Below are 19,774 nucleotides of genomic sequence, written 5' to 3'. Positions count from 1 at the left end.
CAAGAAAAACGGAGAGCCAGGCATCTAAGTCGGTAAGAAAGGAAGATAGGGACTTATCAGGGGGGCGGTAAATGACTGCAACTCTTGAGTGGCAGCGGGTAGAATAGACGGATGGAGTGAACTTCAAAGGATGAGAAGCAGTGAGACTGCGGTAGGAGGAGAGCTTGAAAACTTCAGGAGGGCGAAAGTAGTAGCCCGACACCACCATCGCGGCCTACTGGGCGGGGAGAATGGGAGAAAAGATAGCCTCCATGGCATAGGGCTGCGACTGAGGCAGAGTCGTCAGGGGTGAGCCAGGTTTCAGTTAGGGCAAGGAGTTGGAGAGAACGGGAGATGAAGAGGTCGTGGAGAAAGGAGAGTTTGTTGCAGACAGATTGGGCATTCCATAGGGCGCATGAGAAGGGGAGAGGAGGGGAATGGAAATGAGGTTGGAGACATTCCGGAGTGGTCTGCATAGATAGGATGAAGATTGGTGTGGGGGACCTGGATTGGGATTGATGTCCCCTGCGGATAGTAGGAGAAGGAGTAAGAGAATACGAAGAAGGGTAGGAGAGGTAGGGCGACAAAGGTGACGAAGGCGGGATGTGCATAGGAGGAATGGAGATGGGTCAACAGCATAAAGGAAATGTTGAAGGTTGAGGGCTAAGGAGAAGGAAGGGTAAAGGAGAGAAGGTGAGGTGATGATTGTAAGGGGAGGGTAAAGTGTAGCAGCAGTGCAAAGTGTTTTTGGGTTAAGAAGTAGGTTGGGAAGGGACAGCATCAGGAAGAGAGTGTGTATAGGGGACATGGCCATGCAGAATTGGATTGCTGGAACACTGGAGTGTTGGAATGGGTGAAACTGGTAGGCTGGGCTACTAGGGGAAGGTGATAATTAGGAATAGATGTAGTTGGAAGAGGTGATAATTTGGCTGTAGGGAGCCTATTTAAGAGATGACACTCTAGGGGTGGGTGGGAGGAACTAAGCCTAAGAGACAGAGCTGTTTTCTGCAGGCAGACTATCTCTGAAAGGTATTTTCTCTGAAAAAGCTGTTGGTTTTGAGGCTGAAATCTGCTCTCCCCAGAAAGAACTAGTCACACCCATTAAGTTTGAAAAATGTGGGGGAAGGGAGGTCAAGAGCCCATCAGAAGATGACGCACTGTTGGAGGCCCCCTCAGGTCCTCTGAAGCATTTTGCGCTCCATAAAATCCTCATCCATATGGTGGAGTGGGAGACCCCAGATGGTCCTCACAGGGATGGTGGCTCTTGACTGTCGGAGTTGGAGGGAAAGAATTGGGCATTCCCTGAAATGGATGTCCTGGTTACAGTGGTGATGAAAATGACTTTGTTGCCAGTTCAGGGAGGGCTCGGCCTTTAAGGAGCTCCATAATAAGAAGGTGGAGCAGCAGCTCTGCTTGCCTTTTTGGTGGGAGCTTCCAGTATTCAGGCCGCCATTTATGGCAGTTATAGGCCAACATTTCTCTAACTGCAGCTTCTTTTAGCATAGCCCATTGTTTACTTCACAAATCTCTCTCTACCCTGACTCCATCTTGTTAGAGTACTCTCCCTATTTTAACAAAGTTGTTACTTTTTGAAGTCTAGGAGTGACTTGTGAAGTTTTCTTTACCTTTTCTTTTACATTAAGCCACACTGATCTCAGGTGACCACTTATCGAGCAGGTCTCCCTTGCCACCTTCCTTTCTGTGCTGACCACTTCAAAATGGAGTGGAATACCATTGAATAGTTAGAGAACTGGATTGAGAACGAAGGAAGCCAGCTTTAAATTCCGCATTGGTTTCTTGTGCTTTTGGACAAGTCACTTAACCTTCCATTGCCTTGGGTACAAAATTAAGCCTCTAGGGATTGGAAAATAACACGAGCTACAACGGGGAAAAAAAATCCAAAATCCCTTCCTCCTTTCTTTCTCTTATGCCCTTCAGTATCTCTGTCTCCCACAAATGATCCAGGCATGTGGAGTGGTGCAGCAGGATTGTCAAGCCCCCAGGGTAGTGGTCTCCAGGCCATCCTCCACTGGTGGAGCAGGTCTTTGGTTCTCTGTGATAGAGCAGGTATTAGTAAATACGTTCTCGGGACTCTAGTCTCGCTTTTGAGCAGGCTGTCAGGGTTTGGCCTTCCAGCTTCCTTTGCTAGAGAACATTCTGGTAAGTACTCCTTAGGCTACTGCTTAAGCCAGCCTTCTGGTTGATCAGAGAGCAGGGTTGCAGCAGGACAGTCAGTTTTTACTTCCCCTGCTCCCCTGGCTTTTCTCTCTTCTGGTGTTCCCTGGCTTCTTTATTTTTCTAAGAGCATTCTTTCCCTAGGAAACCATTCTTCTTAATTCTCAGGGAAAACAAAAGGTATGAGAAATAGCTTAAAAGAATGAGCTGCTTTCAGCAATGACCACAAGTAGTCATAAGAATTGTCATACTGGGACAGACTGAAGGTCAATAGATTAGAAAAAACCCAAATCAGTTCTACAGGAATCTGGGAAAGAACATAAGTTCTGTCAAAACACCACCAATTAAAGCTGAAACAGAAACACCCTGGAGAAGCTTATACGAGGACCCTGTAAGGCACACTATAAAGGCAGAATGACTGCCTGCATACAGGAGAATTAAATATTGGCAAATATTACAGGTATGGCATGTCCTGAAGTGCTAACCAGAGTTGGGATAACTGGGACACTCTTGGATGTCGAGCCTCTTGGTTTAACCACTAGGCTACTCCTCCACTGAGCCCCAAACTGGAAGAGCCCTGGCCCAACTTTTGGCTCAAACAGTAGATCTTCCCAGATAGAGTACATCCAAGCTCCAAGTTTATTCAGTATTTACTACCCCGCTCTACGGAAGCCTTCAGGGTAGTTCACAGTGTAATAGAAAAAGGAAGAGGAAAGAAAAAGAAAGATAAAACTTGACTAAAACTACTACTACTACTATTTAGCATTTCTATAGCGCTACAAGGCATACGCAGCGCTGCACAAACATAGAAGAAAGACAGTCCCTGCTCAAAGAGCTTACAATCTAATAGACAAAAAATAAATAAAGTAAGCAAATCAAATCAATTAATGTGAACGGGAAGGAAGAGAGGAGGGTATTATGGACAGAGCTACAATTTTGATAGTACAGTGGGTGGGGTAAAACAATAGGATAGCTCTGCAGAAGTCTATCCACTTCAGATCAATTGCTCACAGAAAAATAATATTATTACAAATAAATAGGTTTTAAGGTAAGCTAGAGAGGTTTGTAATCCAACCTTAAGATCCTAAATTTGGTTTCCAGAACCTCTCTACCATATTTTCCTGTGTCTTTGGTACCCACATGTACCAAGGCAGCTGACTTCTCCTCAGCACTATCTAAAATCCTATCTAGGTGATGTGTGAAGTCTGTCACCTTCGCACCAGGCAGGCAAGTGACCAGGCAATCCTGTCTAAATGCCTAATGATTGAATCACCAACTACAACAGCTGTCCTAACTTTTCCTGCCTGGGCAGAAGTTCTTGGAGATATATCCTTCGTGTGAGAGGATAGTGCATCCCCTGGTGGGCTGGTCTTGGCTACAGGATTACTTCCAACTTTGTCAGGATGATGCTTTCCTTTTAGAAGACCTTCCTCCTCCAAGGCAGCACAGAGGCTGCCAGAATGGAGGTGGGACTTCTCTACAACGTCTCCTTCAGCGCCTTCAAGTCTGCTACTCTAGCCTCAAGAGAAACGGATTCATTCTCCGAGAGCTAGGAGCTCTCCGCATCGAGCACACATGTATAACCTCTCACCAACTGGCAGATGATCATACATGTGACACAGTGTAAAAGACTGGATAGCACCCCTCTCACTGTTGGACTGCTCTCTGCATCTTAGTATTAGAGAGTTATTTAATTAAAACTTTTTCAGGCACTAGGGATATTAAATGAGTATAAAGAGCCTTAGATTATATGGTATAATATGTAATTTATTTAGTGTTTGCTTCTCAGAAACTAATTAAATGTAATTAAAACTCTAATGAAAACTCTCCTCTTGTTATCCTAATTAGAATAATTGACTGTAAATGAAGAGATGTGCTAGGGGTGGGTGGGAATGAAGACTGAACTAGGCCCTGCTATGCCCTCTAGAGTCCATATGTTAATGCTGTGTAGTAACCACAAATGTAAAATAAGATACAGCTAAGACCTAAATAATAGCCCATTGGTAGCTAGCTACAAACCTTGATATCTAAAGTCAGCAGAGTGAACCAACTTATAATACACATTCTTGCTATTTGGGAGATGAAGTCCCTGGATCCAAAAGCTACATTACGTAGGGGAATATCTATTAAAGAAAGGAAGTGACGTCATCCCAGTGAATGGCTGCTTAAGAGTGTAGTGCACCACACTGAGATCAATGTGTGTTTATCAGCAACTGGTTTTTAGCTGGAAAAACTGAACAAGGACTGTCTGTGGGGGTGCTTGACTCTCTAAAGTCATGAGTGGTACTTGGCAAAAAGAAAAGGTACATTTGAAGGAATTTGCCTTTTGCAGTGCAGCAGCTGCAGGCCTGCATGCTGAAAATGTGGCAGATGGAGGTTCCGCATCGGCACGAGTGCCTGCCTTTTTGGGCCCACCAGCATCTCAACATGGCCCCACCTGCAGAACTCTTAGACCAGATAGCTAAAGTCTGCACTTGAATGTGAGAGACTAAAGAGGATCTTAAATAATGCACACTGAATTTTTGACGCTAAGTGCGGAACTCAGAGGTGAACTTACTGACCTTGGAAAACAGTTCGAAGAGACAGATGCATCTTGATGAGCAAACTGAGGCGCTTCAGATTGTGGACAAGAAAATGCAAGCTGAAAAGGTTACAACAACATATATTCTGGACTAAATTGAGGATTTGGAGAATCGGAGCAGTCCTAGGATCCTGTAAAACCTGGAATATCTGAACTGAAAACGTGGTCTAAAGAATTGTAAGTGCGCTGCTAGCTACGGAGACAGAACCGATGGACTCCGCAGCAGTGGGTCTTGAGAGAGCACATTGTGCTTTGGGCGGCACCCGGTCCGGTCAGCTGAAGACATTATAGCTACAGCATGTTTTATGGATGTTAAACTAAAGGGTCCTTACCAAAGTGCGTACACTTGGAACATTTGAATGGGATACTTACCCTATTACTATTTTTCAAGATCTTTCAGCGACAACTTTGAAGTGGCGGGAAGAATTGCATCCGCTGACGCAGTACTTCCAGGAAAATGGAATCCATTATCGCTGTAACACCCCACTATTACTGGAGCATCCTGAGTGGCAAAGAGTGGCTAAGGGCCGTAGTTGGCTGAAGAGGCAGCTCTTTGAAAAGGTGTTTCCGGAACATAAACCCACTTGAGCGACAACTGAGGATTGATGGATCATGCAATTTTTTTTAACTGTTGATTGTTATAATGCTGTGACCTCAGTTTTCTCCTCTCTGGCATCTTTGACTGATGGCTCAGTTGTTAGCTTGGTTTTGGGCAAGGGATGGGAGGAGGTTAGGGAGGATTTGGGGGATACTTTGTACAGTTTACAATGCTACTTTGTTTTTTGTTTTGTTTGTTTTACCTCTATCTGTGCCTGGTTATTGCAGATTTCTTGCTGAGAGTGTGATTTGGGAGATTGGTGTGGGTACATACCTTCCTATATGACTGTTGTAAGCATGTAGAATTTGGTTTGCATATCTTTAAATGTTAGGGGTCTAAATACCCCATTTAAACACCAGCTCCTTTTTAAGGCGCTAATATGTTTGAATGCGGGAGTGGGGTTTGTACAAGAAACAATCTTGTTGCCTGCACACAAAAAGCTGTAATCCCATATTTCTTACTATTTTATCTGCTTCCAGCAAGATGCAGTGAAAGGGTGTTCTTATAGCTCTATCTAGCCGTCTCCCTTGGCATATCAGAAAGGTGGTTTGGGATAAATGTGGTAGGTGGTCTATATGCTCCATAAAATCGATGAGCACATCCGGGCGTTGTTCCCTGAACTTTCTGGCATTATCTAACAAGAGTGCCACCAGCATTAAGGGTGCTTTCGCCTATGCCTCAAGTTGCAGCCCCGCTTGGCCTGTGGTGAGGCCTCCGACACCAGTGTCATGTGTGGCCCGACTGCACCCTAGTTGGCATGCCCTTGACATCAGTGGAGGAAGCTTCTCCGAAGTCTATGCGGGAGCCGACTCCTTGACACCCCTCTCGGGGACATGGCTTCTCTAGGTCGAGGCAGGCTCAGTGTCAGCCTTCCCTGGAAGAGGTTTTGGCTGATACCTATGAGTAGCGCCTTGAGAGTCAGATGATGCAAACGTTCACAAAGGAGATTATGCAGCTTAAACTGATGTTGCAGAGTCCAGATGCTTCCTGGGAATCTAGTTGTCGGAATATGTTGTTGTACTGAGATGTGCATACATGCTATGTAAGGTGGACCCCAAAACCTTCAGTGCCACTTTGTCTAATGCAGTGAGAAGAGCTCTACTTGCATTGCTCGAACAATGATGCTCTAGTACCATATGAGAAGTTTAAGGTCCAGTCACTTTTGTCGGTGCTAAATGAATGATATTTGACTCTTGTTTAATTAGAGGAAAACCTGGCACCAAAGCAATTTATCAGCGGTAAACCTGTTTGCTTTGGGTTCAGGTTTTGGTATCTTTGTGATTGTTTGGGTTATCTGCTACAGTTCAAGCTATATCAAAGCAATATGTATGACAGACATCGGCATGGGTGTTAGTGTTCTAGATTTGATATCTGAACTACCAGCTAATGTTCCATTCAAAATCTACAGGGATTTATTATTATTTTGTTTTATGCATCCCTCAACCTTCTGGAGGTATTAAAGATCCATGGACATGGCTACATAGAAATATTTATGTCCAACAGAATTGACTGTTGTCCTATCATGGCAATTAAAGAACCGGCTAAAAGCCACATGGCTTCATTGACTACAAATTCGATAACTTCCAACTGCATTGTTGTTGCCTGGAATAACAAGTCGATTTTAGCTAACAGTTTCTGTGGGGGAAAAGGATTGTTAATTGTATGTGTTAGGCATCATCCGAAAAGAGAAACGTTTCTGTTAAGGTTCCATTGCTTGTGACAAGATACACCTTTATAGGAGGTGTCAACCGGATGGACCAGAATATCGAAAATAACTGCATCAGTGTAAGATTAAAAAAAAAATTGTGATGGCTGTTTGCGTTTTGTGTTGAAACAACTGTCCACAATGCATGGCAAATATATAGGCCAACTGAGAGATCCAAAGAACAGCCTCTTGATTTACTGAAATTTTTGCTGTAGCATTATTAGAAGACTAGTAAATAAGGCCCGTTTCAGAGAGACAATGAAACGGGCGCTAGCAAGGTTTTTCTGAGAGTGTGTTTGCTTGAGAGAGAGTGTGTGTGAGAGTGACTGTGTGAGAGAGAGATTGAATGTGCGAGTGTGTGTGTGTGACAGAGAGAGAGAGAGTGTGTGCGAGTGAGTATGTGAGACACAGTGACTGTGAGAGAGAGTGTGTTGCACACAGATACACTGTGTGTGAGAGTGAATGTGTGAGTGTGTGTGTGACAGAGAGAGAGTGTGTGAGAGTGTGTATGTGAGACACAGTGACTGTGAGAGAGAGTGTGTTGCACACAGATACACTGTGTGTGAGAGAGAGTGAGTGAGTGTGCGAGCGTATGTGTGCAATACACAAACTCTCTGTGAGTCCAAGAGAGTGTATATGAGCCAGTGAGTGAGACCGAGAGTGTGTGTGAGACCGACTGTGTGACACATAGAGAGTGAATGTGATTCAGTGTGAGACATAGTGTGAGAGACTATGTTAGAGAGAGAAAGACATTGACTGTGAGAGAGTGTGTGACAGAGATACTTCCCCCCTTCCTCTATGGTCTCTGGACCCCCTCTGAGGTCTGAGGACCCCCTCCCTCTTCCCCCCCCCTCCTGTGGTTTCAGGCCTCCTTGCCTCTCCCCCCCCCCCTCTGTGTGATTTGCTGCACTGTGAGTGTGTGTCTGTGAGACTGTGTGTGAGCAGACAGTGTGTGCGATTCTGCTGTCTCCCCCCTGCTCCCCTACAGCCACCCAGCGTTTCTGTTCTCTCTCCTGTCCCCCCCCAGTCACCCAGCGAATCTGTTCTCTTCCCTGCCCCCCCTACAGCCACCCATCGATTCTGCTGTTTCCCTTGCCCCCCCCCCCCCAGCGATTATGCTGTCTCCCCTGCCCCCCTTGCAGCCACCCAGCGAATCTGCTTTCTTTCCTGCCCCCCTTGCAGCCACCCAGCGATTGTGCTGTGCCCCTGCCCCCCCAATCTTCCTCCTCTGCATCCACCCAGCAATTGTGCTCTCTCCCCTGCCTCCCCTTCAACCACCTATCGGTTTTCCTCATCTCTCTTCTCTCTATTTAAAACGCACTTCCAGCGTTGTTTTGAAGCCTCCGAAAGTTCCAACGTTTGTGTAGTGGTGTAGATAGATGTCTGCCCTGCCCTCGCGTCAAACATGACATCGAGGGTGTAGCGATGCGATTGATTGAATGCCATTGCTCCGCCCTAGACATCACGTTTGACATGAGGGCGGGGCAAACACTCATGGGCGAACTTTGATCTACACCACCATGGATTTAGAACATTGGGACTTGTGGAGGCTTCATTAGAAAGTTGGAGGTGCGTTTTATATAGAGAGATATTTAATCAAGTATGTAGACGTGCTAAAGAATCTAGATTATTCAAGAAGCAGCAAACCATTTGATGCAGTACTTCCAGGTATGTACAGACAGCACAAATCATTGGTGTTGCCCTGCACCTAAACAATTGATATACTGTCTGCAGAAAGAACATCACTTTGAAAAATGCATAGTCAATTTGCATGAAACTTGTTTCAAGGACTTAATTATAGCCATCTCATTATGATTAGGCCAACCTTTAACACTGATGTTTTAAAAAAACAACAACAAAAAACGCCAGTTTGTATGATTCCAGTTTCAATTGTTGGCTGTGTTCATGTGATTACAGGAGAATAAGAAAAATCTGTCATCTTGAACACATACTATTCTCTCTTATTATAGCCCCTATTGTGATTAGTGTTCTGATATTGGAACATGAAAATAGTTTGTTCTGATATTGGAACATGAAAATAGTTCAACATAATCCATGGAATTTTTTGAAATTTTTAAAAATCGACTTGGCACATGTATTCTAGCTGGTAAATTAATGTCTATTAGAAATCTAGAATAAAAATAAAAATTTGAGCAAAAACAGGTTAAACTGATATCAAACTCCTATTTCTTGTTTTTGCTTTCTTCAATCATTTCTGTGGCAAGCTGCAAAGCAGTAAGCTGGTCTAATACTGCATATAAGAATATTAGATTGTAGGGCAAATTACATCTATGTACTGTTGCCATAGTAGTTTTTAGTTTTACAAATCTGACTTGGTGAAATTTAGGTAATAAAGTTAAACCTTTGTTTAGAACATTCGTCTGATCTTCTGATCTTTGACACTATTGATTATTTTTATTATTTTAATTATGTACCATAGATAGTAGAATATGTTGAAAATTTTGAAAAAAGTGAGCACTCTATTTCAGAATTATTATAAGATTCAGCTTCTCTTGAACTTAAAACTTTTCCCTTTAAGTAGATTGAGAATTTTGTAGAAATCCAGCTCGCAAGGCTAAATGGTGTAGTGTACAAATTTTTAAAAATTAGTAGTATAACATTTTAAAACAATGTAGAAGAACAGAAATGCCTCACTGTTTAATGTACACCATAAGATTCTACAGAAATGCTCACTACCTCTGTTCATTTTCTTTCATTGATCATGGGTAATAATTGAGAGAGAGAGAGTACAGTGTGTGGCTTGACATAATATTCACTTGAAATTTCCAAGATGCATTAATATTCCTACTAATATTCTATAATTCTCCTTTTTATTTTAGTCAGTTGCTGAATGATGGCACAAATTCTAGTAATGTTGGAAACCTCAGCACTATGCCTACGGCTGCACCACCATCCAGCACTGGAGTGAGGAAAGCATGGCATGAACACGTCACTCAGGATCTGCGCAATCACTTGGTGCATAAACTGTATGTGGATTCACTATTTTATTAGACACCATGTCCTGCAATTGTGTGCTGAATCCAAGTGAAATTTTTGACTGCCATGTTTTCATGTTGCTAGTTCTCAGATTAAACACATCTGTCTATAAATGTGGATAAAAATGGGCAAATTCTTTAGCGTATTTGGCCCTTTATATGATTTGCGTTTGAATTTGTCAGGAATCTCTTTCCATACTCTGTATGTGTGAGTGCATATAAATGCTCATATTAGCCCTCTCCTCAAGTCACTTCATTGGCTCCCTAACCGTTTCTGCATACAGTTCAAACTCATCTTATTGACTTACATGTGCATTCACTCTGCAGTTCCTCAATACCTGTCCACTCTTATCTGTACCTATACTCCTCCACAGGAACTCCATTCATTGGGTAAATCTCTCTTACCTGTAACCCTTCTTCTCCACTGCCAACTCCAGACTCTGTTCCTTTTATCTTGCTGCACCATATGCCTGGAATAGACTTCCTGAGCCAGTATGTCAATCTCAATCTCTGGCTGTCTTCAAATCTAGGCTAAAAGCCCACCTTTTTGATACTGCTTTTAACTCCTAACCCCTATTCACTTATACAGTACCCATGTATGTTTTATCATTTCCACGTTAGTAATTCTGTTATCCCTTATTTGTCCTGTTTGTCATGATTAGATTGTAAGCTTTTTCAAGCAGGGACTGTCTTTACATGTTCAAGTGTGCCGTGCTGAATACTTCTAGTAGCGCTATAGAAATAAGTAGTACTAGTATAAGTGCCTCCACTACCAGTGTTTACTACTACTACTATTTAACAAAACAATTTTGTAAGTTTTGACAAAACTAAGTGCCATGAGAGAAGTGTGTAGAATATGATTTTACTCAAACTCTAAACAAGTGTTTTTTCTCAAATTAGATGGGGAGGCTTTAGATCATGGAGCCAGTGACTTATAAAAAAATAAGTATAGCTGAGGAAAATGGAAATTCACGTGTTACCACTGTGTTGATGATAAAATGTCTCAGTTGCAGACAGTATTGCAAGATATGAAGATATCAGCAAGCACCTGGGATTACTGAGATGGAACATTTGTCTTACTGCACAGGAGATGGAAACTGACCAACTGCAGTAGTAGGTGGAACAGTTGTGGAAGCAGAATGCATTGCTAGCAGACCACATCGGTAACCAGAAAAATTGTAGGCGCTGTAACAACATCCATATAATTGGGCTGCCCAAGATAGTGTCCAGTGTAGAGCTTAGAAGAGTTTGTGAATGAGGTTATCCTCACAAGTGTAGGCCTGACTGGAGGGAAAGGTGCAGTGGAGAGGGAACACCAAGTGGGTTCGAGGGCTGGGCAGAATCAGAAGTGGAGGCAAGTAATTGCATTCATGCTAGACTATGCAGATAAAATGGTAACAACTGAGATTGGACCAGAGGAAGTAGGACTGTACATAGAGAATGGTTTGCCTCTGTAGAAAAATGCTCAATTGGGAGTGTGGATGGTGGCTTGTACCACCTTAATAGCATATTTGGGCAGTCATGACTGAATGTAAGGGTGATGATGCGTGACAGGTTGTTCTTCCAGCAATGGCTTACAGCCTGCTAACCAAAAGACCTTTGGAGGCGAGGGGTTGACACAACTGTTTCAGAGTTTTGTAATGCAGCCTAATGTACTTTGTATACACAGAGGTCAGGGTTTGCTTACGTTGATTGCTAGGTAAAGGGAAGGAGGTCTTGTTCCCTCATCTGTTCTGGATCAGAGCGGAAGGAGGGTGACCAGAGAGGTGGTGGGAAGATGATGGGATTCACTTATGACATTTGGGGGTGGGGTTCCTGGTTGGGAAGGGTGGTGCTGGGGGGGGGGGGGGTGAGTTCTCAGTGATGCTGGGGAGCACAGTGGGGGCAGTGAGAGTAAATGTTAAAGTTTTTGTGGTGTGTGTGTGTGCTTTTGGGCAGTGAATTCTAGAAGAGGAGAGGATAGATGGGAACAGGCAGGAGGGCAAATTTAGGCCTAAGTTAGGACACCGATTAGTAGAGGAGATATGCCACGAGAAGGGTCAGGGAAAGGAGGTCACTGAAGTGAATCTGAAACACATCTGGATATTTGAGTATATTGGTCATGATATATTTTTTCCTTCATGGGGGGGAGGGGGGAATGGTTACCTTAAGGGTAAGTTCATTGAATGTGGATAGTATACACTCTCTCATAAAAAGAACCAAGGTTCTATCATATCTGAAGAAGAAAGGTAGAAGTTAGTGTTGCTCCAAGAAAAATACTTGTCAGATCTAGAGGATTGGGAGGATGGTCATCTGATGGTAGCAACCTGAGCAAATGCCTCGAGCCTTAGCTCCACTCCGTACTCCGCTAAAACCCAACATTATTAGAGGTTTTAGATACTGGAACAGCTCCCCTGTGTGCAATGGCGAAGTGTGACTACTTACCGATTTACCTCATATTTCCTGAGGAATGCCTGTTAAGTAATCACACACTGGCCAAGATGGCGTTGAAACCTGTTGAGCTGCCATCAGTCACGTAGCAGGAAGACACGGTGCAGGCTCTCATGAAGCACCATCAGCAAATGCTTGATAAATTGGCCAAACTTCATGCTTTCATGGAAGAAATTAGATTGTGTAGCGAGACATGCGCGCACATTCAGCAATTGGAGGAACGCATCTCTCAACAGGAAGATTTGAGGGTGGCAGCAGAAGAGAAATTAAACTTTCTGGAATTACATCTAAAAACTTTAGCAGACACATTGAAGATCAGAACTGCGAAAGGCATAGGAGCCAACTTTTCAAAATTATTGGGGGTGCTAAGCCCAGTGGAAATAACCCCTCCCTGGATACATACAAGGAGTTTTCTCAATATTGGGGGTGCTTAAGCACCCACAGAGTCGGCTCCTATGGCGGAAGGCACAACAATGCATAGACCTTGTTTTATCACTTGGCAAGTACTGTCTTTGCAGCTTGTACTATATCTGTATATGCACTGGATACATATTCTGGAGCCACAGGATACTAGTGGGGCATATTGTGGTCCCGCTACAGGTCTCTTACAACCCTATTGCACAATACACGGGCTAATTTCTCTCTCACTACAATCTTCATGACACCTTATCTGTGACATTTTTGTACTTGCTAATGTGCACTCTGCTGTGTGTGACTTTCGTTCACTCTTACACTTTTAGCTGTTTCATTGATGTATTTGTCATTCATTCACTTGCAAGGATCGGAATAAGGTTGAACATCTTAAACTGAAAAAAAGATTGGATGGGAGAGTTTTTTATGCAGCCTATAATAATTGCCAAAGAATAGTTGCTATTTTACTCCATAAGAAGCTAGCTTTTGTGCTACATAAGCTTATCCAGGACCCAGAAAGGAGATTTGTCCTGGTAGTGGAGGAATTGCAAGGCATCCAGGTAGTTTTTTTGCAACATCTATGCTCCCAACCTTTACAGTTATAAATTCTTTTCTGCCTTAGTAGCTCACCTCGCTGTCTGATACCACAATCATTGGTGCATTACTTCATGGGAGTTGAAGCAGCTTTTGGAACTTATGCAAATTACTCCCCTTCCTGTCTTCATTTCATTCCTCTTTCAATTTAATTTTTTGACACAGGAGACATCATATAGCAGCAAGTTACTTTTTGTTATTCTTATCTGCATTCTTTGCATAACCCCTGTTCTTTATACAGTAGAGTCTGTACAGCCGAAACATGGTCCGTGTTGGTCCACAGCCTGCCAAGGACTTATGGTTCAATAATTTTTTTTAATGACAACCAGAAAACAAGATCAGTTAACAAATACTAATAAACAGTCATGAAAGGTTTACAATCCCCCCCCCCCCCCCCCCCCCCCCACAAACCTAGGTACCAAACTAACATAGTGACATAGTAGGTGACGGCAGAAAAAGACCTGTAGGTCCAACCAGTCTGCCCAACAAGACAAACTCATATGCGCTACTTTATATGTGTACCTGACCTTGATTTGTATGTACCATTTTCAGGGCACAGACCGTAGAAGTCTGCCCAGTACTAGCCCCGCCTCCCAATCACTAGCCCCACACCCCAAACACCAGTGCTGCCACCCAATCTCTGCTAAGCTTCTGAGGATCCATTCCTTCTGAACAGGATTCCTTTGTTTATCCCACGCATTTTTGAATTCAGTTACCGATTTCATCTCCTCCACTCCCACGGGAGGGCATTCCAAGTATCCACCATTCTCTCCATGAAAAAATACTTCCTGACATTTTTCTTGAGTCTGCCCCCCCTTCAACCTCATTTCATGTCCTCTAGTTCTACCACCTCCCCATCTCCAGAACAGGTTCGTTTGTCAATTAATACCTTTCAAATATTTGAACGACTGTATTATATCACCCCTGTTTCTCTTTTCCTCCAGGGTATACGTGTTCAGGTCAGCAAGTCTCTCCTCATATGTTTTGTAATGCAAATCACATACCGTTTTTGTAGCTTTGCACCGCTTCAATTTCTTTTACATCCTTAGCAAGATACGGCCTCCAAAACGGAACATAATACTCTAGGTGGGACCTCATCAACGACTTGTACAGGGGCATCAACACCTCCTTCCTTCGGCTGGTCACACCTCTCTCTATACAGCCTAGCAACCTTCTGGCTATGGCCACTGCCTTGTCACACTGTTTCATCGCCTTCAAATCCTCAAATATTGTCACCCCAAGATCCCCCCTCCCCGTCGGTACATATCAGACTCTCACCGCCTAACACATACGTCTCCTGTGGATTTCTACTCCCTAAGTGCATTAACACCCGATAACCAAGCTCCTACTCCCCAGGAGAAGCACAAGAACTATACTAACCCAACAACTACTGAGAAAAGAAAAACCACAAAAGAACCGGAGAGTCTGGATTCTGATGACCTTACAACTTCATCAATAAGCTGACATACCATCCCCCTCCCTCTGCACTTCCTTACCCCATCAAAGCTCCCCCCTACCTGTGGTACTATAGAAAACGAAAATCACAAATTCACAAATAAAAGACCATAGCCCCTAGGCGATAAGAGGTGATGATAAGACTCCCTGATCAAGAAAGCGGACTTTACTCTTAAAGGATCCCTTTGCCTCCTTTGTCTCTCATGTGGCAAGCAGGTGAACCTGATTTCTCCGATGCCAGTAGGACAGAATAAGTGGCAAGGTCCACTATTGTAAGATACACTTCTGTACCACTAGTATAAGCTTACAGAGCAATGTGGCTCATTCCCCACAATCTCCCTTAACTGCACTAGGTTCGTCCAAGATCAGCAGCTCCACAGAGCCACAAATTATACATCCAAAAATAAATTCCAGAAAGCGCACCAGAGAGGACCAGAAGGCTTGAATTCTCTCACAGCCCCAAAAAGAGTAAAAGAAGGTGCCTTCAGCAGCATCACGTTTACTACAGAGTGCTCCCTCCCCATCCTAGAAAGTTGAAGCTGTGTAAGGTAGGCTGTATGAAGGACCTGAACCTAGCACTCCTGAAGCCAGTAACCTGAGGCCAACATGGAATACCTCTAGTGGCAGCCTGAATATCCCAAACCCTTGAGGAGTGGCCCAAATCTCTATCCCATTTGTCCTGAAGCTCCCCAAAGGCAGTCCCCAGCACCACCTGTTGAAGTGCCTGCCAAGGTCTTATTTCAGTGTCTTAAAGAACTTGTTGCTTTCATCCTGGTTCACTTGTGTGGTCATTTCCAATGGCTTGTGTGCTTCAGAGATTTTAATATAACAAGTGACCTCTTTATAGATTGTAAGCCCCCAAGAAGGGAAAGGGGTCAGTTTGCTCATTCTTGATCTCAGGTTTGTGGACATTTGGAGATTGCTTCACTCTGAATGTGACTTTACTTTTTATTCTCACCCCTGTGGAGTTCATCCCCAACTTGATTACATCTTAGTGCCTCCAGTCTTTGTTTAGCAAAGTGCACAACGAGTATTGGGACTGTTGAGATGGCAAACATTCACCAGTCTAGATAGATATCTTACTCTGTCCCAGTGCCAAAGCTCCTAGATGGCATATGAAGCCGACTCTATATTTGAATGAAGATTTTTGTGTTTACATTTGCCAGGTATGGCAAGCCTGTGTGGCAGACATAGGGCCTAGAGTTTGGAGCCTGGGAAAGCAGTTACGAAGGACAAAACTATAGCCTATACCACAGGGGTAAATAGAAAGTGGGGAAAAAGGTGTTATGTAATTGGCCACTCAGTTGAAGGCAGCGAGGAAGTTCTTTGTCACCTCCAGATTTCTACAGGCAGCAATATCTGCCTATAAAGCAACAGTGGCAAGTTCTGTTGGACCAGTGGGCCTTATACAATATCCAGCTTTATAAATATTGCTTGCATAGATAGGGTAGTAAAACATGGAAATTACAAACTGCGATGATAAAGCCATGAGCTTTCAAAAATCATATTGGACTAATAAGGGATGCTGGTGGGGTAATACACACAGAAGAGAGAGAGAGACATTTAAAATGTTTTTGCACTTTTGTGACTATATCTGTTACAAAGGAGCTTTAATGGAAGATGCTTGTACAGATACATATATATTCTTAAGTCTCTGCATTTCCATCTTTGACTGCAGAGCAGGTAGCACAGTTGAATGCTCCCTTCCCAGGCTGGGAGGTTCAAGGGGTCATTAAACAATTAAAACTAGCAAAAGCCCCAGGCCCTTGCTGGGTTGAGAATACACTTTACAAAGTCAGAGGTTCTCCCTGTGTCCCAGCCCTGTGTTTGCACTGGCATCTTTGACTTTCCCTTGGTATAGGCAAAAACTGGAGTTAAATACTTAGGTGTTTATCTCAGTGCTGATACTGATTGGCTTTACTGGAAGAATGTCGATAAATGAATTAACACTATCGGCCAACTATGCCATAGATGGCAAGATTTGCCTTTATAAGTTTTGGGTAGGGTAGCCTTAATTAAGATGATTATCCTACCTAAGCTAGTCTGTCCTTTACAGGTGATCCAGCTTTGGGTGGCTCAGAGAGAGGAAGATGTATACAGAGGCATTGTCACCATGTTTATTTGGCATTCTAGGGGAAAAAAAACCCTAGAATTGGCTTGTATAAATTGACACATAGCTGGATGGCTGAAAGAGTTTGTTTACCAGATCTACATTTTTATACTGTAGCAGCACTTAATGTGATAGCTCCACGAACTTTGTATAAAAGCTCTTCCTTATCAGCAGCAGATGAATCCATTACGAATGGGTTGTGTCCACCTACCAGCAAGGGGAGATAGAGAACACTGAAAACCATAGTGCCTCCTGGACGGCTAGCTCCATCTGCCTCTCAGTATTCTCTATCTCCCTGCATGGTTGGTCGCAGCTTATTCAGCTCCTTCAAGAATCTGCCTGGGGTGGCTCCTGTGCTTTTGCCAGTTGTAGCAGGGGTGTTGTGGCTATTGCATCTCCACTTTAAAGGCACATAGGTTAGCCCTTTTCCTGCCTTACCCTTCCCCCTATGTGGATGCAGGCATATAGGTTTGCCCTGTCTCTGCCTTTCCCACTCTCTTCTATGTGGATGCAGGCACATTGGTTTGTCCTTTCCCTGCCTTTCCCACTCTTCTGGACCTCCGGAGTGCCTCTGTAGCTGTTGCCTCTAACTTTCCTCACAGCATTAGAAAAAAAAAAAAAGAGCGACACACTTGTTAGCGCTGCGATTCTGAGGCTACTACTACTACTATTTAGCATTTCTATAGCGCTACAAGGCATACGCAGCGCTGCACAAACATAGAAGAAAGACAGTCCCTGCTCAAAGAGCTTACAATCTAATAGACAAAAAATAAATAAAGTAAGTAAATCAAATCAATTAATGTGAACGGGAAGGAAGAGAGGAGGGTAGGTGGAGGCGAGTGGTTACAAGTGGTTACGAGTCAAAAGCAATGTTAAAGAGGTGGGCTTTCAGTCTAGATTTAAAGGTGGCCAAGGATGGGGCAAGACGTAGGGGCTCAGGAAGTTTGTTCCAGGCGTAGGGTGCAGCGAGAGAGAAGGCGCGAAGTCTGGAGTTGGCAGTAGTGGAGAAGGGAACAGATAAGAAGGATTTATCCATGGAGCGGAGTGCACGGGAAGGGGTGTAGGGAAGGACGAGTGTGGAGAGATACTGGGGAGCAGCAGAGTGAATACATTTATAGGTTAGTAGAAGAAGTTTGAACAGGATGCGAAAACGGATAGGCTATCTCCTGTTTGTGCAGCGTGACCGTAGCTCTTGGACTCGGTCTGTTGAGGTAAGAGCGTCTTGTAGCTCCTCCAGAGAGGACCCACGATCGGGGCGTTTTTGGCGCGAATCCGCCATTTTGAAATTTTCCGCCATTTTCTGTGATGGCTGCGGAAGTTAAGCACTGTTCACATTGTGGCAAGCGCAGATCAGCAGCGGGGCTCTAAATCGTGCTCTTCAGACGTCAGGGCCGGCACGAGCATGGCGAGTGATGTCTCTTCCCGCTCGGTGGAGCTGGCAGTGGGTGCCATCTTGGATGCGCCGCATGGTCCGACCCCCACAGGAGCAGAGGGGTCTGAGGCTGGAGGGATATCTCGGATGGAGGCTACCAGAGGAGCTGCTTGCCCCGGATTGGAGCCGGGAGACCAGGGTGAGCCTTTCTCCCCTGTTTGTGTTGCTTTTACATAAAGCGTTTATGTTAAAGAGGGCTCTGCCGCAGGTGTCTGACTCTATGTTGCTACCTGGTTCCCCTCTGGTGGAGGCTGGCCTGGGATTGCCGTCAGGCATTTTTTCCCCAGACAGTGGGCCGCAGGACAAGAGTAGTAGGTAAATTCCCCTTCAGAGAGTGGTGGACCTCCCCCCCCCCCCCTCGTGGTTGGGCTGTGGGGATTCTGAGGGGTCTGAGGAGCCAGAGGAAGGTACTGGATCTAGATGATCCCACCGCGGTTAGGATTTTCCACCGCGTATGAGCTCTTATTTCTGACGCCTTGCAGGCCCTCTCTATTGAAGATCCTGCGCTTGGCGAGGCCTCCTCTGGTAATCCGAGGATGGCAAGTACTAAGAAGACTGCTCGAGCCTTTCCTTTGCATGACTCCATCCAAGAGCTTATTTCGGCTCAATGGGCTTGACCCCGAGGGGCTTTTGAAGGTTGCCAGGGCAATGGGGCACTTATACCCTCTTAGTGAGGAGCACTTGGCACGCTTGGCCGTGCCTAGAGGGAGGGGTCGCACTGAAGGACATGCAGGACCAACGGTTGGAATCAGCAATGAAACGGTCCTTTGAAGTCTCAGGCCTAGCCTTACGGGCGTCTGTGTGCAATTGTTATGCTGCTCGAGCCTGCGTCGCTTGGTTGCAACAGGCAGTGGAACAGCCCGGGGATGGAGCGGAGCCCCTTGTGGAGGTGGCACCGTGAATGGAGTTGGCCTTGTCATTTTTGGATGATGCCCTTTATGATCTGGTCAGAGCCTTGGCTAAACAGATGTCTGTGGCGGTGGCCGCTCGCCGCCTTCTATGGCTACGCCATTGGGTGGCTGACATGGCCTCTAAGCAAAGGTTGGTGAAGTTGCCCTTCCAGGGCCTTCTCCTATTTGGTGTGGAGTTAGAGAAAATTGTCAAGGGCCTGGGGGATGCTAAACCCCAGCAGTTACCTGAGGATAGGCCGCGACCTTCTTCCAAGGGTCAGGCGGTTCCCTCCTCTTCCAGACCTTGCTGCCGTGAAGCTAAAAGGTACCGCCCGGGGCATTCTGCTGAGTTTACTTCGCGTGCCCGTTTTCAGCAGAGGAACTCCTTTTGCTCGGACAAGCGCTCCGCAGCGGCCGG

General features: G+C 44.7%; 1 protein-coding gene across 1 annotated transcript in view; it reads left to right on the top strand.

Moving 5' to 3' along the window:
- Window positions 1-19,774, top strand: part of CREBBP (CREB binding protein) — an 846,007-nt gene that overhangs the window by 242,423 nt on the left and 583,810 nt on the right. Inside the window, exon 8 of the mRNA XM_030211575.1 lies at window positions 9,879-10,025. Coding sequence (XP_030067435.1) covers window positions 9,879-10,025 — 147 coding nt within the window. The remainder of the gene's footprint in view (window positions 1-9,878; window positions 10,026-19,774) is intronic.

Source organism: Microcaecilia unicolor, chromosome 8 (genome assembly GCF_901765095.1).
Source record: "Microcaecilia unicolor chromosome 8, aMicUni1.1, whole genome shotgun sequence".
In the NCBI taxonomy this organism is placed as follows: Eukaryota; Metazoa; Chordata; class Amphibia; order Gymnophiona; family Siphonopidae; genus Microcaecilia; species Microcaecilia unicolor.
Note: the sequence above shows the minus strand (reverse complement) of the source record. Positions and strands in the feature narration are given on the sequence as shown.